The sequence below is a fragment of the Eumetopias jubatus genome, unplaced genomic scaffold (assembly GCF_037043125.1).
Source record: "Eumetopias jubatus isolate StellerSeaLion01/CBP00866 unplaced genomic scaffold, mEumJub1_p1.0 scaffold_12, whole genome shotgun sequence".
Classification (NCBI taxonomy): Eukaryota; Metazoa; Chordata; class Mammalia; order Carnivora; family Otariidae; genus Eumetopias; species Eumetopias jubatus.
The window spans coordinates 58,788,766-58,814,705 of record NW_028274818.1 but is presented as its reverse complement, the minus strand read 5'-3'; the positions used below and the strand labels follow the sequence as shown (position 1 = coordinate 58,814,705).

The 25,940-nt window shown below is 47.6% G+C and overlaps 1 protein-coding gene across 2 annotated transcripts in view; it reads right to left on the bottom strand.

Annotated features, from left to right (window-relative positions):
* Positions 1–25,376, bottom strand: part of CD247 (CD247 molecule) — a 70,938-nt gene extending 45,562 nt beyond the window's left edge. The window contains exon 1 of one of the 2 annotated variants that reach the window (XM_088017135.1): positions 25,170–25,376. In XM_088017135.1, coding sequence (XP_087873261.1) covers positions 25,170–25,278 — 109 coding nt within the window. In that variant the 5' untranslated portion in view covers positions 25,279–25,376. The remainder of the gene's footprint in view (positions 1–25,169) is intronic. The other variant, XM_028111654.2, reaches the window with a different exon arrangement.
* Positions 25,377–25,940: the final 564 nt, after the last annotated feature.

Sequence of the window (25,940 nt, the reverse complement as noted above, 5' to 3'; positions counted from 1 at the left end):
GTTAAGCGACTGCCTTCGGCTCAGGTCATGGTCCTGGAGTCCTGGGATCAAGTCCCGCATCGGGCTCCCTGCTCGGCGGGGAGTCTGCTTCTCCCTCTGACCCTCTTCCTTCTCGTGCTCTCTATCTCTCATTCTCTCTCTCTCTCTCAAATAAATAAATAAAATCTTAAGAAAAATACGTATCAAATGGGCTGCCATGTTATCACGGGCTTCTGTGCCTGGAAAGAGGGTTGATGACACCTTCCCTGCCTGCCTGCAAGTAGATGACATTCCTGCTGCTACTTGTGGGAGATGCCCTGTCGACTCTGTTCACTTTCCTTCCGTTCATTTGGTTCGGTTGTGGAATTCCACGGAAGTGTGAGCCTGCACAGGGAAGGGAAGCAAACCGCGGCTGTTCCCCCAGAGGCCGTGTTTGCCGGAACGACACCGCAGAGACGCAGAGCGACACGGGACAGGGACTTGGGCCCTCTCTCCTGAGACCTGTGAAACGTGCCCTGACGGGCCCCCGGGAGGGAGGCCTTGGGGTTCCTGCCCGTTGCTTTACAAAGGGCCCAAGCCCAGCCTTGCAGGAGCCCGGCTTTGTTTGCTGGAAGCCCAGGGCGGCCCCTCTCGGCCCCCAGCTTCCCCCCCACCCCAAGGAAAGAATCGGGATGCACTTGCTCCTTCGAAGTGCACAAAACACGAGACTGAATGCCCAGCTCGCCCTGCAACTGTGCTAAGGTATCGGAGGTTTCGGACAGCCAGGCCCAGGGATGAGGCAGAGCTGGGTCAGCTACCAGGTCAGCCGGACCTCCGGGCCCAGGTAAGGAAAGTGGCTTGCCCATTTCTGTGTCCCTCCCAGCGCAGAGATACACTGTAGGAAGCCATCAACGTCCCTCCAGCAAATACACACACACAGCGGACCTGCGGGGGGAGGGGGAGGGTTGGCGAGCATCAGAGGGCCAGTGGCCTCAAAATTCCCGACGCCCCCTCAGAGCCTCTTCCCCTCAGCTTTTCCTCCCACTCTTCCTATAGCCCCCTCTCCTCCCTTTCCTCCTTTCGACATCTCTGAAGGGACTTACGGGAGCCGTTATTATATTCTGATGTGTGTGTTTCCAATCGTTACTTTGTGAAATTCCTTTGTCACATCTAAAATAGTGTATGTTATTCTCTATAACTTCTGAGATCCTAGGGTGGTCGTTTCCTCCTTTTGAACAGAATTTCTCGACCACTTCCCCTCCATCACAGGGGTTATTATCAAGAAACAGACAAGGCCAGGCACTGGCGAGGACGTGGAGAAAGCGGAGCCCTGGCACACTGTTGGCGGGAAACCGGGACGCAGCATGGGGCTTCCCCGGGGGTTTAAAAATAGTCCGCCACGGGATCCGGCAATGCCACCTCCGGGGACTCACCCAGGAGCATCGGGAACAGAGTCGAGAACAGATCGTTGCACACCCATGTTTCCAAGAGCATGATTCACGCTAGCACTGAAGACATGGCTGAGCACACAGCCCCTCCCACCCCCCACTCCGCGCAGGGGCACATGGCTCAGCCACAAAGGGAAGGAATTGTGACCCAGGCGACGGCGTGGATGATCCCGGAGGACATTCCGCCAAGTGAAATCAGCCAGATACGAAAGGACCCGTATTTTATATTTCCACTCGCAGAGGTACCAGGAGGAGTTAAATTCATCGAGACAGAAAGTGGAACGGTGGTCAGGGGCTGGGGGAGTTTCACGAGTCCAGAGTTTCAGTTTTGCAAGATGAAAAGAGCTCTGTAGCAGGATGGTGGCGGCGGTTGCATAATATAAATGTGCTTAATGCCACGAAGCATACACTTGAACCTGATCAAGGTGGTAAATTCTATGTGCATTTTTACCACAATAAAAACATTGGCCGGGGGGACATTAAAATTATAGTTTGCTATTACAACTGTGTTAGGCACGAAGTCTGTCTTGTCAGTATCCCGCCAAGCTCACGATCTGCATTTGCCAGGGGAGAGGACAGACAAGACAGGTGAGCAAGGTTAGGAGTTGAAGCAGGCTGCTCGCGGAGGGAAAGGTTTGACCCTTGCAGCACCAGGTAAAGCGGAGACCTTACCTCTATCTGTGACTTTTATTATTCCCCAGTTGGCCATCACTGACTTTTGTGGGTCCCACATTTTCCCCTGCTTTCGGAGATAAAAGATAAAAGTAAGCAATAGCTTAAAAAATTCAGAAGCTTATGTGTGCACAAAGAGAAAAAAAAAAAGAAGAGAGAGAAAACAACATGTTGGTGAGGTCTGTGAAGCCTCATACCTAGCAAGGAGGGGAATTTTCCTCTACGGCATAGGCTGTTGTCTTCAGTTTCAAAACACAAACAACCTCCCCAGCCAGGGGTAGCCCCAGGTGGGGGACACCCTGCTCCCCCAAAGCTCTTTCTTGAACAGATTCCCCTAGTAGGAGGTGAGAAACCACTCAGATCCATGTCAAAGGGACCCCTCCGGTGGGTGGGATGCCCAGGGGGGGTGTCAGCCTGGAGGAGGGTGCCCCACAGTTATAGAAGGCTTCATTCCCGGGGTGCCCGAGGGTCTGCCGGGGGTACAGAGGAAGGCACTGGGGGGATGTTCGGGAGTCCATACATATCGTTCCACTCCTGGGCGGGTGAAAATGATTCCACTGTCACCCACGAACATTTCCTACCTCCTCCTCCACCTTCCCTGGTCATACTTTGTTTTTTTCTCCTTTCTGTCCGTGTCTCCCCACAGAGCAAGCCTGCGCATACACGAAACAGCTGTGACTTAGTTGAGCCCTCTCTCAGGGTCAAGGGCACCGTGGGTTGTATGACAGTACCAATTCGAGATAGGTGTTCTTGTGCCCACTTTACAGATGGAGATGCTAAGGCTTAGAGAGGTTAGGTAAGCTGTCCAAGGTCACACAGCTAGAGCGCGGCAGAGCAGAGATTTGAATGGGACGGTCTGCCTTCGGAGCTCAGACTCCTCATCGTGTTGCTGTATTTTTTGCAAATTCTCTTCCCTCCTTTTCTTATTCTCTTCCACTGATTCTTTTTCCCATATTTTCCCTTAAGGCAGTAAGTCTGATGATAATGGTGTCAGCAGGGAATGGGGGAGAAGTTTGATGGAGAAGGACAGAAGGCAGCCAGGCTCAAGATAGGTCATGACAGGAATGTAGCTTTATTTCCTGCCTGCCTTTTCCAGAGTAGCCGAATTCTGGTGCTGCAAGGAAACTCACTCATTACCTCTGTCCAAACCTTCCACAGCATTCAGAAGAAAATAGGATCAGAGACATCAAGTGAAAGGCTTAAGGTCGCCCAGCTGGGTAGTGGCAGAGCCCACACGTGGAAGCTGGCCGCCTAATGCCAAGACTCTGTTCTAGAGGCCTTCTCCATAGATGGCTGTCTGCTGGGTTTACTTGTCTGGAATCATTAACTCATCCAGGATGTATTTACTAAGCATTTATCCCGGTCCGGCCTGGAATCTGTAAACCCTACCACAGACCTAGAACACCTGTTGTGCTCTTACTTTTGTTGGAGACACAGACATCTGTGTCTGCAGGTACAGCCTCGGGGACCCTGGACATTCTTTCTGGGGCTCAGCTCCGGGAGCCTGTAGGTGCTGCAAAATGAGGACGTGGTTTTAGGGCTATCATAGGGTGAGCTGGGCTGAGTCTCCCCGGAGTTATTAGGGGAGCAGGACAAGCAGGGAGATATCACTGGGTCAGGGGCAACTTGTGGAGGATGGAAGGGGTGGGAGTGCTGAGTAAAACATGCTTTCTAAAGAACCGTTTGCTGAATATGTTTCTTGTGTATGCCGGTCATCAAGCCAGAATCCCTGGAGACCCGTGCAGCAAAGCCTGTGCCAAAAAATTAGGGCTTGGTTTCATCTTTTCCAAAAGGATCAGATGTTCTCCTTCTACATGGGCAATGGCCAGGTACTTGGAATATTCTAGAGACTGTTGGATTGGCTGAAAGAGAAATACAGTGGAGAAATCATGCAGCACACCGGGCTGCAGTTCACCCACCTGTGACATGGGAACACCTTCCTCACCTGTTCACTTCTCAGGTCTGCTGTGAGGGTCAGAGGAGCAAACAGGTGGGAGGTAGAGCTGGGAAAAGCACTCTTCAGTGGTGTGGTGTTCTCACTGTTGCGTTGCCCTAGTTTTATCTTGCACTGTGGCTCTACATCACCCACATCACTGGATTGTTACAAGGGCCAGATAAGATCATGAATCATGTGTTCCTCGGAGGACAGGAGGTTTGCCCTGCATTTTATATACCCTAGGAGGCCAAGTACAGAGAAATGTTTATTAAAGCAATGGGTGTTGAGTGTGATGGTCTCATCAAAAAATCAAATGTGTGGGACAAGGCAATGATCACATCAGATCTTCTAGTTATCAGATTCTAGAGCTAGAAGGAGGGTTAGAGACCTATTCCAGGGCCTTATCCTAGAGCAAAGAAGTCTAGGGTCAGAGAGGGTGAACAGCTTGCCCCAGTGGGGCTGGAACTCCCTTCTCACCCACTTGGTTCTTGGGTCCCTGAATAGTGTGTGGTACCCTCCAGTCAGACACAGGAGGAGAGAAGGACTGGGACCCAGGCGGCCACCTGAAGGATCTCAGTGGACTTCTCATGCTGTTTTAGAGAGACTTGCAAAGTCCAGTGTGAGAAAAAGTTTCCAACCACGCCATAAGTGTTAGGATTGCAGGCTTGGAGTGGGATAGTCCCCTGTTAGATCCAGGTTGGCTAGTTCCTAGCTGTGTGGGCTCTCCGAACCTAAGTCTCTCCATCTGTACAATGGGGAGATCAGAGACTTTTACTTCACAGGTTTTTGAGAGGAATGATGTAATAACGGATGGGGTGTGCCCAGCCTGGATCTCAACACTGGCTAAGGGCTCATTCAATGACTGAAGTGGGGACAGTTGTGATATGGACCCATGGGAGGGAGGAGAGTTTGCTGCCCGGTGTATCCTCAGCACCTAGCTCTATGTTTGGCATACAGGAGCTCAATAAACATTTGTTGAACAAATAACCCTGTTTAAGTGAGACTTCTGTCCTCATTCCCCCTCAGTAAATTCCAGCCCAGCTGCTAGAGGGAAGGTGTTAAAACATAAGATTGCGCTAATGGTGGGTTTTGCTTTTGTCTTGCATGGCAAGAGTTATGGAATAAGGCAGAAAGTAGGAAGGTAGTGAGTTGTTCATCACATTAAGTGTTCCCGACCATCTGGATTCCCACCCACCCAAGGCTCTGTTGAGTGATAGCTCTGTTGGGAAAAGAGCTTGGACTTGTCGGCCTCGAAGTCACCTCCCACTCTGCGAGCGCTGCGCCTCGCTGGGTCTGCATGTGCTGCAGCAGGACCACGGGAACCCTGCGCGCCACCCCAACCCCCACCCTGAGCCCTCGTCCTGTGGTCAGCACGGGGGTCTGCTTGGCCAAGAAGCTGCTCAAAAGCAATAGCTCACCACAGAATCCCGAAGCCTGCTCCATCCTGGGCAGGGTCTGCCTCTCTCCATGGAGTAGGGCGGGGTAGGAAGAAGGGGTCTGGGACGAGGCAGCTGGAGCTCGGGGGTGCTGGGCTAAGAGAGAAATTAACCAGACCAGCGACGCGCAGGGCTTCCTGAGTGGGGCTGAGAGGTGGATACAGCATGGCAGGAAGAGAAAGCACAACCGGAGATACTCTCAGGCAAGAGAAGAGTCTAAACAGGAACCGAGCTGGTTGGAAGGTTGAGATATGGGGGACTGTTTCTAAAGGACCTCTCTGCATTTCCTGAGAGATGTCTTTGCACGAGAGCACTGTGTCCACAGCGGTCCTCAGCCACCATCATAAATGCCTGGGAGGGATGACACAATTCTTGGCCTTGACCATCATGACCACAAATGGTCATCAGCTCCATGCTTTGGGAGCAACCAGGAGGGGTATGGTATGTACCATGTCTCACGCGAGACCTCCATCAGATGGAATTCAGGAAGCTTCCCGAAGACGATGGGGCGCATAAAGTTTGGGCCCATGAAGGCACCGGAGGTGGGCCCCAGGGAGCAGGGGCATTGGCAGTGAGAGAAGACCTAACATTTCCACTGCCAAGATAACCCCAACCGTGGACACCAATAAATGCACAGGAGTGTCCACAGCGGCACTGCTCACAATGTGTCAAAATGGGAAGCCATCTAACTGTCCGACAATAGGAGGTGGCAGAATAAAATGTGACACTCTGTAGGCACTAACATTGATGGAGAGAAATATTTAATAGCAGCAAAAGATGGCCATGATGTATTGCTCAATGAGAAACACAGTTACAAAACTAAGTGCACGTATTCAAACCTCGAAGGATAGTCACCAACATACTAATGAGTCTTGGTGGCAAATTTGTAAAAAATGATTTTTGTTTTTTCTTTGTCCTTTTCCATATTTCCCAAGCTTTCCACAGTAAGTGTGCTTTGACCTTGTAAACATTGAACTACGAAAAATATTTTCTTTTCAAGTGTGTGTGTTTTAGGTTCTAAAAGCAAAAATTAAATCCATCCAATTTTAAATAGGAATAAGCAGGGGCATGGCTGATTTCCAGGTCATGTTTTGCTTATTTCTCATTTTCTTTAGGCTTCTAGGGCAGGGGAAACCTTCTTAGTGGTTAATTGCTACTTTTAGGAGCAGCATGAAATAAATAAGGACAAGAAGATTGTAAGTGTTGCTGGTATTTGTTTTGGAAACAATCCTGATCTCTTTGAATACCTGTTATCTTGGAATTTAGAATTAAAATAAGACACGGGGGCTGAGTGAGGGAGCCCGGCATAGCGGGAGCACTGGGCTGAGGGCCAGTCCTGGGTTGCAGATCTAGAATCACAAACTCTCAACACACTCAGAAATCCCAGTTTAAGGGGTGCCCATCTCCATCCATGAGCTGACTTCACCTGCAGCATCTTGCTGGCTCAGCCCCCGGCTTCAGGACGGCCACCTCCTTTCTCAGTGAGATATTGATTGGGACCTAGGAAATCCTTTACCAAGCAGAGGTTCTATGATGCAGAAGGGGAAGAGAGGTGGTGCCAGAAAAGCCTTCTTCACCATTTTACCCAGGACTGTCCTGGCCAATAGTCTACTGAAGCCCCGGCCCTTTCTGCTCGGTGCCTAGTAGAGACCCCGTTGCAGATGGGTGACAGGTCCCAGACCCTTAGCCTTGGGTGTCCTGGCCTGTGCAGCTCACTGCCATCCCTCCTGTCCTCTAGCCTCTCCTCCAGCCCTTGCCAAAGAGCTGCCTTCTCATCCACCCATCTGTTCACACTTTGATCACTCTGTGGCTCCTAACCTTGGTTGGTTACGCCACAAGACCGATTAGCTGCTAAGCTAACGATGCTTTGGCATCTTCCTACATGAGTCCGTGTCTTCCCAATCCTCCATTTTGGAATGTTCAGGTCCCCCAAGATTCAGGGGAGCAGGGACATTGGGGTGAGGCCAGGTGCAGAGGGCCTTGAGGCCTTTTCTGTTCAGGCCTTCTTTTTTTTTAATTTATAATAACAGAAAACATTTATTACACTGCTCCTACGTGCCTAGCTCAATCTGGGCCCTTTACACACATTATCTCCAATTCTCCCAGCCACTCTTCAAGGTAGGTAGAGTTATCTTCATTTTATAAAAGACAAAATAGTTTCAGAGAGGTAGAATCACTCGCCTAAAGTCACATAGCTAAGTAGTGCTAAAGCCAGAATTTCAGTTTGGGGCTGGTTGCCTCAAAAATCTCTCCTCTTCCCTCTTCCTACTGAAACTGACCTCCCTCGATCCCACCATCTAGACGGAAACGCAGGTGGAAGATGAAGGAGTCACTTACCAACTGGGGACACCCAACGTCAAGTGACCGCTTTCCATGCCTTATGGCTGTCCCCCATGGCCATGCCAAAAGCCATGCTCACAGGGCATCCCTGAAGCCATCATTTCAACTAATGGTGGGAAAGTGATTAGCAATGGATTAATCGCTAACCACCTATGCTGGTCAATTTAATGGCCAAAACGAAGTCAGATTGGATTGCCCATCATAGCCTAACCCATCACTGCGTGATTACAAATAAAAATTATGACTTCAGTCACTGGGTCTCAACCAGGGGGAGATTTTGCCCCCTGGGATATTGGCAATGTCTGAAGATATTTTGGGTTGTCACAACTTGGAGGTGCTATGGGGATCTAGTGGGTAGAGATCCAGGATTCTGTTAAAGATCCTACCATGCACAGGACAGCCCCCCCCCAACAGCAAAGACTCATCTGACCCCAAATGTCATAGTGCAGAAGTCGAGAAACCCTGCGGCAAGCACTCAATCCAAAGGGATTTGATGCCACTGGAGATTAATTCAATATCAGAAAGAGCAGCTATTTTATTCCTGGGAATTTGTCTGTGGGGTTAGCTGTGATCAAGGGTGTCCATATCCTATTAGACTAGTCAGTGGGCATTGTGTGTTTTATCCAGTTTGTCTTACTCAAGAGTGGTCCATCTTACTTAGTGTTTCTTTGGGTTAAAATCAAGAATGGAAAATTTAACCTCTAGGAGGAAAAGAAACAGAAAATGAAAAATATGTGTAATAATGGAAGTTCATGTGCAAATTTTAGTAGCATGTGTTCTTCTCTATAAGGTTACTCGCCCCCCTGCACACCACCCATCTGGGCCACAGGTATGTACATCACCCACCCACGTGCAACTCGTAGGAGGAGAGCTTGGGTTTGGATCCAGAAGAATGGATTTCAGATTCTTAATCTACCAATAACTGATCTTGAACAAATCACCTTCTTTAAGCTTTAGCTTCTCTACCAGTAGGAGGGGCTCTGCTTGAGAGATGTCTTTGCACAAGAGCACTGTGGATTTTTCACAAAGTAATTTACATAAAAGCACTTGACAAAACTACAAAGTATGACTTAATCGTTTGCATGATGATGATCACGCACACACAGAAGGCTTCTCCTTCATGGAGCGGGTGGATTCTCTGTACCCGATTTTCTCACATGATCACTGCCTATGTTAGTTTCTCTTGGGTGATTCTCCTATTTCTTATGCTACACTGGAGAGATAATCTGTATAGCATGAAATGAAACATTGAATTCAACTTATTTTAATCATGTCCCAAAGGGGATTACTGCTTCTGAGAGGACAGTACCTCCTATTACAACAAGAAGGCTAGGATGATCAGGCAGACAATATTTATGACACAGCTTTCTGGTTTCCAAGTGATGAAGTCTTTTTTTTTTTTTCCTTTTTATTAACATATAATGTATTATTTGTTTCAGGGGTACAGGTCTGTGATTCATCAGTCTTACACAATTCACAGCGCTCACCATAGCACATAGCCTCCCCAATGTCCCTCACCCAGCCACCCCATGCCTCCCAACCCCCCCTCCACTCCAGCAACCCTCAGTTTGTCTCCTGAGATTAAGAGTCTCTTATGGTTTGTCTCCCTCTCTGGTTTCGTCTTGTTTCATTTTCCCTCCCTTCCCCTATGAACCTCTGCTCACCGTTTCTCAAATCCCACGAATCAGTGAGATCAGACGATACTTGTCTTTCTCTGGTTGACTTAGTCCAAGTGACAAGTCTTGACATCACCCTGTTTTCTTGTCCTACAGTAAGTCTTCCCACTTTGATCCAAGCTCTTTAATTTTTGTCTGCTTTTGTCTTTCCTTAACTGACAGGATGCTGGATTTTCACTTTCAAAATCAACACAATTTCAAGGGTTATTAAAAAATTTAAAAAAGCACATGTCACCCTTTCCTTATAACCCAGCTTCTGTTGTGAATTAGAGAAGTGGCCGGTACGTGGTCATAGTGAACTTTCCTCTGATGATCTCGAAGCACCTGTAGTGATTCTGACACACATGGTTTCTCATAATTGCTCCCCTTTCTTGCCTGTAAAGTCTTGTTATGCAGAGGAGAATTATTTTGAGAATGAATGACTATCATTCGTGATGTGCTTGCTGTGAGTTCCTGAGAATAGAAACTTTTATGACTAAACTCTCCGTGAACAGAGCAAACCAGAGAAGAATAACAATCGCTTTTATTACTCGGACCGGCCGAATCACTCCGGGTTTTCCATTTCACCTCAGTCAGAGGGCATCGGCCTTGAAGACGTGTGCCATTTTTGTTTTTAGCTTGGCACCTGTGCTTGCTGCTCCCTGAAGCCGGCCACCCACTTCAGTTGTGTGGCTGCCTAAGGAGGCCACTTCAGGTGTCTCCCTGGTGCTAGGGGAGGGGCACATGCAGAGGTGGGCACACCCTTCTTGATGGGGTCTCCTTTCGACCCCAGAGGTGGAAAACTGGGCATAAAGAGTAGTGAAGGTTGGACGCCTGGGTGGCTCAGTCGGTTAAATGTCGGCCTTCGGCTCAGGTCATGATCCCAGGGTCCTGGGATCGAGTCCAACATCAGGCTCCTCGCTGAGCAAGGAGCCTGCTTCTCCCTCTGCCTGCCTCTGTCTCTCTCACTCTGATAAATAAATAAAATCTTTAAAAAAAAAAAAAAAGAAGTAGTGAAGGTAGGTTTGCACCCAAGCATCTGACTTCTGATCATTGCTCTTAACAAGGATTGGCGAAGTATGGCCTGTGGCCAGAACTGAGTGGCTGCATGTTTTGTAAATAGTTTTCTTAGAACATCACCAAGCTCCTTGGTTTACAGACTGGGCGCTTTCGTGCTACACCAGCAGAGTGGAGTAGTCGCGGAAAAGACCATATGGCCTGTAAAGCCTAAAATGTTTACTATCTGGTCCTCTGGAGAAAAAGTTTGCTAACCACCGCCTAACCACTGGGTTTCATCTGGGGGAGCCCAATGGTAAATACTTTAGGCATATAGGGAACACAGAGGAACAAACGTCAGAATCCCTGCCTCAAGAATCTTTCCGTTAGAAAAGCAAAGCGTATCTACATGAGAAGTTAATTAATAACACAAGAGTCAGATGATGACATGAGTCAGCAATCAAGGATAACACAGGACGATGATCTTATAAGCTGGCGTTTATCAAGCACTTAGGTCCTGGGCACCAAGCCCAGCACTTTTCATGCATTACAGGGGTTGTTCCTCACAAAACCCCTCTGAGGTAAATATTATTACCCACATCACAGAGATGACGAGTGCCAGATCCAGAGAGCCTTTAGGTGTCCCAAAGACATACTGCTAAAAATCACTGAAGGTAGAGTTTGAACCCAGCAATGCGACGTCAGAACCCATGCTCCTCACCATCCGTGGAGTAGGCAGACGGTGAGTGCCTCGGGAGGCTGAGGAAGGACAGGGTGACTGCGGTCTAGGGTGGGCTGCAAAGGCTTCAAAGCAGAGGTGGATCTAAGCAAGGCCAAGAAGAAGGGAGGAGAGTCTGAGAAACAGTCCCCCCCCCCATATGAGGGAAGACCTTGTTACACATTGTAACAAAATGAGAAATGGTTGCTAACAAAAAGAGGAAAGGAATCATGAGAGTATATTTCTCTCTCATGAATATCCTTTTACTACATCTTCCTGTACCTTCCCTGACTCCTAACTGCCCACCCCTGACCCCCTCATTCTCTCACATATGCACACACACACTCAGTCACTCTTCTTGCAACAGCAGAGAAAATCAAGGTCATCCCCAGTCCCGGCCTATACACCTGTGCCATAAACAAACAGGTCTCACTAGAATGAAAACTTATTCTTGACTAAAACACATTCTCATAGCCTTTCCTTGCAAGTCAGGGCTGGACCTTCACCCACTTTCTCAAATGCTCATAGACTGAAGAAAGCTACAGAGAGAAATGGCCTGTTCCTAGGGACTCTTCCCAAGGAGAAGAGGTTCAAAGCATTTCTTGACTCAGAACAAAACCAGGACCACCCTGCCTCACAGCGGAGGCCCCCTGGCAGCTGTGACCTGGAAACACAACTGTTTGTTCTCGCCGCTTCCCCCAGCCGCCCGCCCCCCGCCCACCCCCCGCCCCACTACCAGCAAGTCCCTCGGCTAGTTGAGACCCCCGCGGCCGTGGCGCTGACACATTAGAGCTGGAGCAGGGAAGAGGAGGTCCGGGAGCAGGCAGAACTGTCTAAAATCCAGAACAAACCCCGATTCTCGAATTACCATTCAGATTCATTTCGAGATTGCAGAATGTGCTGGCGATGTTTTTCTAAAGGGCAACCCCGGAGCTCCCGAGATGGGAGGCACCCTCCCTTCTGACATACTTATTCCATTTTCCGGAGGTGGGGAGGGGACAGAGCTGGCTCAGCAACCCCATAATCTGCATCTGTGCCACCCGTTTCGGCAGGGGCTTGATAGCCACCATGCTTGGAAACGAATGTTTATGTCTTAGGCTGGGAGTATCCTTCCCTTAATGATGCTGATGGCGAAGCCCCCTGTGCCTTTCTTGGGTGTTCACATGCCTCTCTTTCCTCGCTGAGCCACATCATGGTGAATGGCAATCAGTGTGCAAAGCAAGTAAATTGAGCCATCATAGAGAGAACTTGGGAGACGCCGCAGGCTCTCCGCCCCAGGACCCACCCCGAGGGTGCAGAGTGAGGGTCCTGGGGATTGCAGTGGGGGGGGACTGAGAGCACTCACTGGTGAGTTTGCTGGTTTCCTCGGGTGGGGACACTGTGTTCTGTCCAACCAGGTCTGTCCTTTGCAACTGCCCTCTCCACGTGGCAAACAAACCTCCGGTTCCACCCCCCTGCCCTGAAGTTCATGAGAATTGTCAGGTTTATCCCCCACCCAGAAGCAACATGGTTCGTGGCAGGGGCAGGCTGCCTGGGCCCAAAGCACAGCCCGTGTATGTGCTAGCCACACACCACGGCTTCAGTTCCCCACCTACAAAACGAGGACACCAGTAAAAGGGCCACAAGATTAGATGACCTAACACATGTGAACGACACACGAAGCAAGTTCCTCTCCACAAGGGTTAGCTGTCCCTGCAGCTCGTGTCACTTTACTAAACCAGTCAGACCCAGCCCTGAGCCCCTGAAATGTGTGAGTTCTAGGAGCGCAGCAGCTGGGACTTATCACATGCGGCATCTGACATGTCCTCGTGCTGCTCAAATACATTCAGGATGAATTAAGGCATGGCTATGCTCTGAATTTTCTCTCTATCGCTGATAATGTCTCCAACAATGAAATATATTGTTAAAACACACTCTCGTCACTAATAGGAAAATTACTTGAGTATTTACTTGAATTACTCTTTCGCTTTAATCTTCTCTCCCCAACTAGATGCACCTAACAGATGCCCTATCACGATCAGAGGCAAGTTCGGCTGCCAGAATCTTCGATCACTGGGTCCCTGTCCTTGTGGTCACCATGGTCCTGGACAATCTCAGTAGATAAGCTGGAGATGCCATTGATTACCCACACGAAGGCATTTGCCTTTCCCTCCTGAATGCGGTGACAGGCAGGAGGCTGCGGATCCCAGGTGAGATGGCATCACAGAAAACCCTGGGAGGGAAATCCTTCCAAGTCCTAGGAATCACTCCTGCCCACACTAGGGAGGTGAACAACTGAAAGGAAAATCTGGGCATGTCTCTCTTTAAGAAAATTAAACATGTATGTTCATTCTATGCAAATTCAACAAGTGAAAAATTATACAAATGAAAATGGCTAAATAAGAAAAGAAATCCTGGCGCGCCTGGGTAGCTCAGTCGGTTAAGCGTCTGCCTTAGGCTCAGGTCATGATCTCAGGGTCGTGGGGTCGAGCCCCGCGTCGGGCTCCCTGCTCGGCGGGAGCCTGCTTCTCCCTCTCCTCCCTGCTCGTGCTCTCTCTGTCACTATCTCTGTCCCTCTCTCAAATAAATAAATAAGATCTTAAAAATAATAAAAATAAAATTGAAAAATAGAAAATAAATCCTTACATTAGTAAACAATTCAACCAACACTCTCCCAAGTATATTTCCGGCTCACGGAGGCGGCCAGTTTGCCATCCATCATCGGGACCTCACGGGCAGGCTGAGCTAACAGCACCCAGCTACCTGAGCTCCCTTGTGGTTGCTATTCCAACGTGCCATGCCTATTTCTAGGCCCCTCAGACCCAAGTGGCCAGCTCAGGAAGCACCATTTCCTTACAGCTGGGCAACCTGCTGGCCCAGAGGACTCAAAGCCCGAGCAAGAATCCAAAAGTCCTTGGTTCAAGTACTGACCCTGTCACTTGCTGCCTATGTGACATTCAACTGGTTTATTGGTTTCTTGGGCAATCATTCCTCTCTGGTAAAATCTGGAAGTGGATCTTGAAGATATCTAACCTCCCCAGTTCAAATACCCTGTGATTCGGCCACATCAGGCCACCCCCACTTTGATCATAGAAAATCTTCCCAGAGAGACTCCATGTCCTCTTCCAGTCGCTGAAGGTAAAATTCACTGGCAGCATCGCGGCTCCCACCCTGACCTAACCAGGGGACGACCACAAGCCACTTCTGATAACAAGGGAGTTCCGCAAAGTGAGAGGTGCATTCCCGGCGACTTTGCAAAATTAATTTCTCGTAGGAATGATTGTTAAATCAGAGTCACATTATTTTTAATAGCGCACGCAAATGGAAACATTAATTTTTTGTATTGCATTATTTTGAACTTGCATAATTCAAAATCCTATTACACGTGACTTGTGTATTCTCCCTGATTTTTTAAACCTTCAAGAGAGGGAATGGAGGTGGTAGGAGAGATAGATGATGACACAGGGTCAGACTTGATGGAGAAAGACCGGGGGTTTGAAGGAAGCCTGCGGGAGGAGCATCCGGGACCATAGAGAGGATGCCCTAGAGCACAGTCCTGGCTTCCTTGGGTGCTCACTCTGTACTGCATTTGAGATGACTAGCCAATATGGAAGTTAGATTTCTTCTTCTTTTTTTAAATTGAAATCACTCCTGGCTTAAATGCTGCTAGAAAATGTTCAACCCCCAAATGAAAAATGCCTAAATAGCCAAACCCTCTCTTTATCCTTTGGCCCAGAGGAGCCATTTTATGCTCTTCAAAATGGCTGACAGGAATTTTCTGAGGAAGCTACGGTCTGAAAACAAACCAGGGATTAGATCAGCTCCAAGTCTGAGACCTTGTGTTTAGAGCCGTAGCTAGAAGCTAACGGATGTGTTTTTTCCAAACCAATGAAATCAAGAAATAGCCATGAAGATAAAAAAAACTGTTCTCTAAATCTCCCCTTCCACATCCTCCCCGCTGGTCCCTTTAGATTGCAGGAGTTTGTGATTATAACTTTATTCACAACCCATTTCTGGTTTTCAAGTAGCTCCCTCCCCAAGATGAGATTACAAAGCTTTGAAAATTAGAGGCACTCCTCCCCTCACCCCAAAGAGCTATCCTTGACAAGGTGCTCTGTTGAAACGGAAGGAATTTGCTTTATAGCAGCCTCCCTTGTGGAATTATGTATGGGGACATTTAACAATACAGCATTTGCCGTGGGCAGGTGAGAGCTGGCCAAGTTTTTAAAGGGGATTTCACAGACCAGGTCAGCAGGGAGATGGTTGGGTGAGCTGCAGCCGATACAATTATTTGACTTTCTGAGCTGTTCTTTTGAAGCCTCTACACTTAATAGAAAGAAAAAGAATAATCCTCTTTGCCAACCTTTTGTAGCTCAATCTTTATTGTTCCCACTAAAATCCAAAGAAAACGGACAAGATTCATTTTGTCCAGAAAGCATTTGTGTATTTTATATAGGTCTGAGCTTTGAAGCGTTGATATTTAAGTGGGAGAAAAGACAAAGATTTCTCTCTAATCTGAGGAAATCAAAGGGGGAATTTCTGAAGCTCTCTGGCCTAACTCAAAACAGTCCTGGGTGGTAGCTCCAGATACACACCACCTTTGCTACTAAACTCAGCATGGAAATTAGCACAGGCTCACAAAATGATGAAAATTAGGCCAGACCATAAAGCAACAAGCCTGTAGGCAAATTAAGACTTTTTCATAAAACCTGAGAACATGACCTACAGGACCAGGGAAGCTTTCTTTTACTCATAGGCTCTCAATCACTCAACATGCATCTTCAAGATACTGGTCTGGTCAACGGGCTGCTTGGCCAACCGTCTGCAGGATTTTTATTTGACTTGGGGTGTATGAGAGGTGCTTGGTTAATATTTACTCACTGATATGTCCAGAAGCTGCCCAGATGGTTTGAATAGTTGGATATTAAAAATAACTATCAGGGCGCCTGGGTGGCTCAGTTGGTTAAGCGACTGCCTTCGGCTCAGGTCATGATCCTGGAGTCCCTGGATCGAGTCCCGCATCGGGCTCCCTGCTCAGCAGGGAGTCTGCTTCTCCCTCTGACCCTCCCCCCATCTCATGTGCTTTCTCTCTCATTCTCTCTGTCTCTCAAATAAATAAATAAAATCTTTAAAATAAAAATAAAAATAAATAAAAATAAAAATAACTATCAGTCTGACAAAACCAACTCTTGATGGCCAAAGTAGGTCACTAGAAACCACCTTACTGGACTGCTTGCCATTCTGTTCTCAGGGCAGAAACAAAGAAAAGGCGTCACATGCATTTTGACTGTTTTCGTCAGAATTCATAAGATGGCCACTGTGGAAAGAATTGGTGAGAATTTGGGGAAGCTGGCAACATTTTCTGCTGATGGGTAAGTGTTCCTGAAACTATTTGTGTGCTGGGCTTCCACTATGAGAAAGGCTCACTGTAGGGAACTATTTGTGTTGGGTTTTTAATTCTGAGTTCTAAGAACAACAGATTTTCCACCTTCTTTTGTCACCTTAATGCAGATAACAATGTTAACAGTGGGCCCAGGAGAGCCACACACATCTGGGCTGGATTGTAAGGGGGCAGACAGGATTTCTACAGGCGGCCATGAGATAGTCCACATTCTCAGTAGAGAGAGCTGGGAGGAAGAAAGAATGAAGGAAAGACAGCAGGCTTACTTGGGAGATGGGAAAGTCCTGAGGGAAGTTGGGGGACCTGGAGATTCTGCGTCTATAAGGGGGCCACCCCCACCTCTCCAGGATCCTGGAGATTCTACTTTGAACAGAAGTTTTCTTGTCTCCCTTCTGCACAGAATCCATAGAATGTGCTCAGTGACATCTCAGCCCTATCATTCACCTCCCCAGATGGCTAGCTGTGAGTTCAACCAACGTTTGCCCTTCCTTCTTCAGAGCTGTCCTGCTGCCGCCGACCTCCTTAAATGTACATGCCATACACACAAAATCACTGATTGCTGCCGAACAAAAACACGTATCTGCAGACACAAGACCTGTCCATCAGCATACAGACGAGCACATGCATGCACTAGGCGCAGCAGTGTGTGAACGCTGGGCGCCAAAGCATGCACACACACACACACACACACTGGAACACACCAGGACACATACACAAATGGCGTCTCCCACCCGAGCATGCACCCTAGGGCACAGACCCCTGCACTTCTCCTCTCCCCACCCCGCCCCCGAGCTCTTGGGTCAACACACACGGGCACGGATTTTTGCCAGCACCCACCCTGGGCCATCACCCGTAGGACCGGGCTTGGGCACAGGTGGCTTCACTTGGCTCAGCTGCCTTCTCCCTGGAGCAGCTTGCTCTGGTGATTCTGCCTCCTATTGCAACAGGTTGCAACCTCCACCCCCAGGTTGTCTTTTCTATTCTTTCCCCTATAACACCTCTTCTCTCCAATTCTCCACCGTCCCTCTCAGCCCGCATGATGAAAGGGCAGTTTCTAACTCAGGGCCGTCATGCACATTATGTCTTAGAACCAGTACAGTATCCCGTGGAGGGGACCTGGGGAAACACAGAAGCGCACAGCTGAGCTTCTAGAATCTACAGCAACAGAGAGAAGGAGCAATTTGTCATATCCTACACGGTGGTGGAGGCTTACATTCTGGGCTGTCCTCCCCAACCCTAAGATTTGCAAAGGCAACCCACTCTTAGCCCAGCGCCCTATACATGTCCTGCAAAAGCTCCTGAGTGCTCCTTTCCCCAGCACTCCTCCCAGGCAACTTTGGGAAGGTAACAGATAGTCACATATTTGGTTCTTTAATGCCTCACATATTTTGCTCTGCTTCGGATTTCTTATCTTGGTTTGTTTTGCACCAGTCAACAGCAAAAGGGTTTGCCCTTCCTGAGCTCAGATCAAGCAGATGCAAGTGGACTCAAGGCTAAGATCCGACAAAAATAATTGAAAACTGATTACAGACATTTGTCATTCAAAGGCCATCCTCCCACTCCTTGAGGATTTCATTAAAAAAAAATCTCAACTTAGTCTCTGTATAATGGGGCTCTGTTCCTTTAGAAAACCTCACACGTACAAAGAAAACCTCACACACACTTCATACCTTGTATGAAGATATATTTTTATCAGACAGATCAATTACAGGCTATTACTTAGAATCAAAACCTCTCAAATATGATTTAATGTAATTTTGCTTTACCCATTTGATTTTCATACACAGGGAGGGCAGTGGCAGAGACCGGGCACACACGGAAACGGGTTGATTGCACACGGGTGGCCATCCCTCCCGAGACAAGCTCCAAAATAGATATATCTATTAAGAGTAAAACGGATAAGATGGATTTTCCCAGATTTGTGGGAAAATGTGAGTTTAGAATTATAGTAACATGCCAGAGAAAAACGTAATTCCATATTAACAACCAAATATTTCAAACTCAGCCGAAAAATCCATATTACATGAGGATAGTCAGCATCAAAATAACTATTTCTTCAAAAATTGAGAGGGAAATAGGAATAAGTGCTTACTGAAGGCAATACCTTCAGAAGTCTGCCTCAGCGCTTAGTTACAGGGCACATGACATTGCAAGTTGACGAGCGAGGACGTGGGAGAGGGCTGCATAGAATGTTCGAGAATGCATAGCCTGAACAAGGGATCAGAGAAACTGTTTGGGGCCTGGTTCCACTCTTAGGCAAGCCATCAAACTTCTGAGCCTCATTTTCTTTGTTTATGAAAAGAGAATCCTACTCTTTTATCTGCCACCTGCCATAGGGATGGTGATGAGGATCAAGTAAGTGAAGGCGTAGGAAGGCACTTTATAAATATAAAGGTCTGACTACATTAAGAGACCGATGGTCTGGACGGGGCAAGGATCCTGCCTGTCCTTGTTCTAATGCTTCCTATTTATTTTTTTCCCCTTGAGCCTGAAAATTAGTTGCTGCGTAGCACAAATCATAACAGGCAAGCAAAGTGGACAGTGGACGCTCCTAACATTTCCCCCACTGCAAATTTGGCTGCTTTAGACAGCAATCTGCTTTCTCTTCAAGTCAGTCCTTACCAACAAAGTCCTTGGGTGGCCCCCGATAAATCTGCAGTCAATGAACAAGCATAAGGGACAAGCCAGAAAATGTTGGACTTTGTCCTTGGGTTTTTCACAACAGAGACTCCCGCTAGAGAGTTAAAAATACTGTGACAAGGTGGCGGTCCAGATTAAAAAAAAAAAAAAAAGTATTTGGAGCTGCAGGGAATCATGAAGTTTAGTTTCCTAATTCTGTGAGCCAATACCAAGAAGGTGGGGGCTGATAAGTAAATGTTCTTAAAAACTTCATAATTTCAAGAACACATGCAATTCATTTTGTAGGTGAAAGGGATGTTCAGCTCTCTCCTTTCTCATCTCACAGATGAGAAACCAAAGCCCAGAGAGGGCTGTGTGCCCAAGTTTGCATGGCTATTTAGCAACAAAGGAAAAGGAAGATATCAGTACCAGTGTTCCCAGCTATCGCGTTGGGAAAATGACGTTTTGTCTCTTTTGCAGGTTGGGAGACTCAGGCCCCCACGGTATTGGCTACTGCTTTTCGAGCACCTTCTGCGTGCAGCACTTCTGGGTGGCATTTCTGCTCCACCATCCTCTGCAGGAGGTAGACATCACTGCCACCATCTTACAGAGGAAGAACGGGCTCTGAGGGCCGGCAGCTCCCGTCAGTGAAAGCCTGGGGAAGGAACTGCCACTTGAATTCAGATCTTTCCAGTTCTATGGTCCTCTCTTTCCCTCCCCATGTTGCTGCTCTAGAGAAGACCGAAACAATTGCAGACGGTCAGAGAGTTAGGAAAAAATTCTCTTTCCTTGACAATTGTTTTCAACAGAAGCCTCAAGTATCCTGCGAAATGTTCTTCTACTTTAACCGATTCCTTTCATTGTCAATCCTGGAGAAATTAGCCCAAGGAAGGAATTCAAAAGAAATTTTAAAAGCTACGAATGTAAAGATTTTCTTGCAGGATTAGCTATAATAACAAAAATTAGAAACAGCCCAAATGTCCAACAATAAAGGAGTAGGAAAATACAATGCATAAACTATGGAAATTTACATAGTAATTAAAAACAATCGTGGGGCGCCTGGGTGGCTCAGATGGATAAGCGTCTGCCTTCGGCTCAGGTCATGATCCCAGGGTCCTGGGATCGAGCCCCACATCGGGCTCCCTTCTCGGTGGGAAGCCTGCTTCTCCCTCTGCCTCTGCCTCTCCCCCTGCTCATGCTCTCTCTCTCTCTGTATCTCTGTGTCTCAAATGAGTAAATAAAATCTTAAAAAAAAAAATCGTGAAGGCTAGGCATAAAAAATGCTCATGATGGGGTGCCTGAGTGGCTCAGTCAGTTAAGAGTCTACCTTCAGCTCAGGTCATGATCCCAGGGCCCTGGGATCGAGCCCCGCATTGGGCTCCCTGCTCAGCGGAAAGCTTGCTTCTCCCTCTCCCTCTGCCTGCCACTCTGCCTATCTGTGCTATCTCTCTGTCAAATAAATAAATAAAATCTTTAAAAAAAATGCTCACGATGGATTACTAAGAGAAAACAGCACACGGAAATGCTTTTATGATGGCAACTACATAAAGATATGTATACACTTATAAAAAATATTGGAGTGGAACACAAAGAAGTCAAAATGAAAAGTTATTGGGCTAGCTTGTGAGATTATGGATTTAAACGATGTATAATTTCCTCAAATGAGTTTATGATATTTTTATTAAAATACCTCAAATTAAGAAAGGGAAAAACAGCAAGAGCTACTTGGAACATTTAGTTAGCAACCTAGACCAAATCAGACTACACTGGTTAGGAAACCTGCTTTTTTCTTCTTTCCATATTTTGAGGTAATTGGATACTGTGATTTTTGCCATAATCCACAAAATTATTTTTCTCCTGGTATCTCTCATTAATTAGTTTTTTTAAAGTTTATTGGTCAACATTCTCCAACAGTTGATAGCCTTGTTTATTTTCTGCTCTTTCCCTAGGGTTTAAGCCAAGTCAGAAAAATGAACGTTTTTCGCCTATCGATTTATTTTTGAGATATAATATTATTTGAAGCATATGAAATTATCTTGTTCATAGGTCCAAAACAAACAAATATCGGAAATTTTATATCAAAAATTTTAATAACAGCAGATTTTATCTTAAACCATCCTCACAACTCATTTTGAATCATTTTGCTCACTCACACTGCCCTGTCCCCTCCACCAGCTTAACGTCTGTTTTTTTGTTTGGTTTAGATTTAAACGCTAAGTTCTCTAGAAGAAACGTCCAAATAACGCCATGCCAATGTATTCTCTACCCAATAAACCATTAAAGTTAATCACATGGAAACATCTAGATTTCTTTCATTCATCCACTTTTGAATTCATTCAACAAGCATGTATTGTGTGTGGACTCTGCTCCCAGCAGTGGGTTAAGCACCGCACACCTCTCCGAGCAAGACTGAGGCTCCCCCTCCCGCAGGGAACATAGACTCATTTTGTTTAAGCTGGAAGGAACGGCTCAGTACCACAGGACAAAACGGTTTGTTTCAACTAATGTGTCAAGTGACTGGTGTGATGATTTTTTAACCAAATTGACTGAATGTTTGCTCAAATTGATTAAATCTACCATCAGCTCAGTGTTAATAAGAACTAACGTTGGCCCAAGCAGAGAAGAAGTCTATGTTGACCGATCCCTACTGTTTACTTGATCCATTAACTGACCACAGGTAAAGACGGCTCAGGAGAAAAAGGATTCCCGAAGTGCACGTTTGGACAGTTCTAATGCAAAACAGTTCCCGAGTTAGTGCCTTAACCCTTCTAAATAAAACACGAGACACGATGTCTGGGGACTCTGGAAAGTAAAAGCGTAGATCCAGTAAACATTAAGTTTAATTTTGTAAAGACAAAGGCAAACAGAAAAAGAATCTTAAATACACACAGCAGTGGTCATTCACCGAAGCAAGAGCTTCCCAGGACGGGGGGACATCCCACACAGCCACGGCTGTGGTCTCTAAGCCAGCAAGTGTGAGAAATGCCAAGGGAGAAAATGTTAGTCACTCGTCTGGATGAGCAGAGACAGGTGACAATGCCAATGAGGCAAACCTTGTCCTCTTGCTCTGCATCACTTAGAAGCTCCCCTCACATCCAGCTCCGGGCGGTTTAAGCAACGATCTGGTGTTTGGGAAGTTTACATTTAGCTGTCCCGTCACTGGGCACGCACACCAAGCGTTCAGCTTCAAAATCCGGGTGGCCATCCTGACCAGGGACGACCTGCTGGATTTTGTCTCACATTTCCTCCCCCTAACTATTTATATTATATATTTTGGAGCATGTTCTCCCTTTGGGGGAACAGCCCCTACAGAATAAGTTGTCTTAGAAAATAAAAATGGCCGTTCTAACCCTCATCTTGTGGCCTGTCAAAGCTTCGATCCTTGCTCACGAATGGGCCCACTGCTCTGCCGGGTCACCACTATGTTCCTGTGCTAGAATGGGTATGCTCAGAACTCGGAAGGAAGATGAGTTGGATTTCGACCAATGGAGAGAATGGCCAGTGCTGTTTACCACACAGTTGAGAGCAAATTAAGAATTCTAACCATGGCTTTCCATTTCCTGTTGCTAGTTATCAAGAACAAGAAAACAGACCATGATGTAATAATAGTAATAATTAATACTACTTCCATGTTCTGGCTGTCTGCTATGTATCAAGCACATTACATTCATTTCTCATCTTTACAGCCCTGCAAGGAAAGTTACCCTTACTTTAGAGGGGAGAAAACTAAGGCCCAGAGAGGTTAAGCAACTTGTCCAAGGTTGCACAGCTTGGAAAGTGGCAGCACTGGGATTCCGTGTTTGACCTGACTTTTGCCGCCACATCCAGCTGCCTCCCTAAAAGTAGAGCATGGGAGCCTGCACTCCCCAAGATTTTGTGTCATAGCTGCATGTCCTTGAGACGATGGCCACGCCAACCACAGGGTGCATTCTTGGCCACCGTAGGGTAGGGCATTATAAGGACTGAGCAGTTGACAACTCTGCAGGCAACAGTGTGCCTGTGCCGTTAAGCACACCGCCTTTGTCGCTTCCAGCCGCGGACGCCGGTGACCGCCTGGGCACCCAGGGGCACCTCCTCATGTAGACGGACTAGGTCATTATTTGCTTTGATCCTCATGATCTGGGCATTTCCGTAAAAGGCAAATGGAAAAATCTTACTAAAAAGTGGATTTTTAAAAAACGTTTGGAGATGGATGACTGAGCGAGAAAAGAGAGACGACCTCAATTCAAATTCTGTCAGCAGCCTTTCTGCCCAGCGAAGTTGTAAAGGCAACGTGGAGCCATTTGCAGCCCTCAGGGCTAAAGGCCCAAGTCTCCCCTCGCTCCCCTCAACTGGGCGAGACACTTGGAAGAACTTTCACCCAGAAGCCTACTCTAAGAGTAGCTGAAATGTCCATCTCCACCCCCACAAAGCGAGGGGCATGGAAAGATGAAAAATCCAGCCAATCTAACTTTTTCCTCCTGTGCCGCCATTTGTGAAAATGGGCATGGCCCCCGTCTAGTCTGCCGGGTGGGGTTTGGTTTGCCGCTCTCGGCAGCCACCACCCCCCAAGCAACTTCTCTTTTTCTCCTCTAACCCTACTTTGCTGCTACCTTGGCCCCAAGGCCAACACAAACGGCCTGGTGAGGAAACTCTGCGCAGCAGAATTATCTCTGTGGCCTGAAGCCCACGGTCTGAGGCTGTTGCCGTCAGCTGTACCCCTGAAATCAGGGAATTCACAGACTTCTGTGATCCTCTTGTCTCCTGCACACAGGATGGGCTGCCTGGGGCTTGCTCTGGAGCCCTCACCCCACAGCGCCATGTGACTTATACCCAACAAAGGCTTTTCTGAGAAGAAAGCTGCGATCTTACAGAAAACCCCACGATTACTTAGAACCCCTGAGGCACCAAGCTGAGGCTGTGCCATGTTCCCTGTCAGGAGCAGAAGCGCCAGGGGCCTCTCCTGCCCTCCCACCATTGTCGCTAAACGCTCTCCCACGCTGAAGCAACCTGTGAGGTGGGGGAAGGTCGTTTGCCTGTGACCACCCTCCCTGTTTCTTCAGACTCAAATACGGCTGGTCCCATTCCTTGTAAAAATGCCGTGGCCCCAATCCCCCGAGACAGTCTGTTTTGTCTTCTTTTCACATGTTCTCCTCATTACCTGGCCTAGAAAACATGGTGGGAGTGAAAGAATTCTAGAAAAGCCAAGCTCCCATGAACCAAACGAGGTGAGGAGTAAGTTCTCTTGCTGGTTGGTTGGTGGTGATTAACAGGTCACATCCTCTCATCTGTCCCTAAGTCTGTCAGCATCTCTAGCTTTTTGGCCTCAGATGGAGAGCCCCTTGCAGTGAGGGGCGGTGGGTGAGTCACTAAGCCTGCGGTGGGTGTGTCACAGGGCCGCCCTGGGCCGTGGGGTGAGGGGGCAGCCATGACAGAGCTGTGTTGTGACATGGACCCCGAAGAAGACCCCTTCCCTCCTTCGTTGACCCCACTGCTTAGTCCCTGCCCCATCCAAGTGCTGTGACCCTGGTTGACCAACAAGAGAAGTTTTTTGTTGGAAAAGGAAGAAGGAAGGGGGCTGAGGGATGGAGCCAGCAAGGGGGTAAAAGAAGATGCCGAGACGAGAAAGATGGCCTGGCTGACATTTTTTCATCTCATCCAGCGTCTGTTAAATGCTCCCTCTCCTTTTCTCCACACTGGGCCTGCCTCCGTGGCTCTTCTGCCTCCTTCCTCCCCATCCTTCCGCGCTGTGGACTTTTCTCTCTCCTTTTATCACCGGAAAAACCTGGCCTTGGGGCAGGTGTGTGTTCAGACTGCTGGCTCTGACTCGATGCCCAGCTCGGCTGTGAGGGACCGATGCCGGCATCGAGCCCGATCCTCCCTGCTCAGCCGCCCCTCGATTTAGGGAGAACAGGATTCAAAAGACACACCAGTTCCTCACTAGCCCTCCACCATTCCCCCCCAACCCACCCAACACACACACGCACAAAGAGTTTCTAGAAGCTCCTTGCCACCGAGATGTCCGGCCTTACCTGTAACCGGGAGCTGTGCCTGCAGCAAGGCCACCATAACCAGCACCTTCCACGCCATCTTGTCCTTTCCCCCAGGATGGTGCCAGGATGCCGAGGCTGTGGCAGCCATGGCTGGGACACAGAAGAGCAAGGGAGTCTTCTGGCTTTGTTCTGCTGCTGCCTCCTCAGGAAGTGGAAGACTATGGGGCCTTTAAGAAGGCTCACACCTGCCACCCAGGCCAAGAAACTCACACTCCCCCTTTCGGTTCATAGGCAGGAAGCTCTGGAGGTTTGAGGGTTTGAGGTGTGTGTGTGTCTAAATTTTTGCTTTTTCTCTCATTTAACCATTGTTTTACTCTCCTTTTTTCCCCTAACTTTTGTCAAATTTTTATCTAATTCCTATCTTGATTGGTGAAGTCAGTCCCTAAGCAAATAGGAGTTCACAATGCATGTGAGAACATTTGCCGTATTTTATGGAGGTTGGTAAGATGGCAGAGCTCTGGATCCAGAGTCAGAATAAACACAGAGACAGAATACCTGGGCTTTAGTGCTTATCCCTGCTACCTACGCACTGTGTGGTCTTGACAAAGTCACTCAACATCTCTAGGCATCTGCGTCCTTCCCTATAAAGCAAATTGCTGGGGTAGATCTGAGGCTGCAGATCAAAACTTGGCCTGAATTTGAACCACATAGTTTTTCAAATGCCTTTTTTGGTTGTCAATATTGAACCATTGGAGTAATTTACAATAATAAAAAGATAAATAACTAGAAATAAACATAATAAGAAGTGTA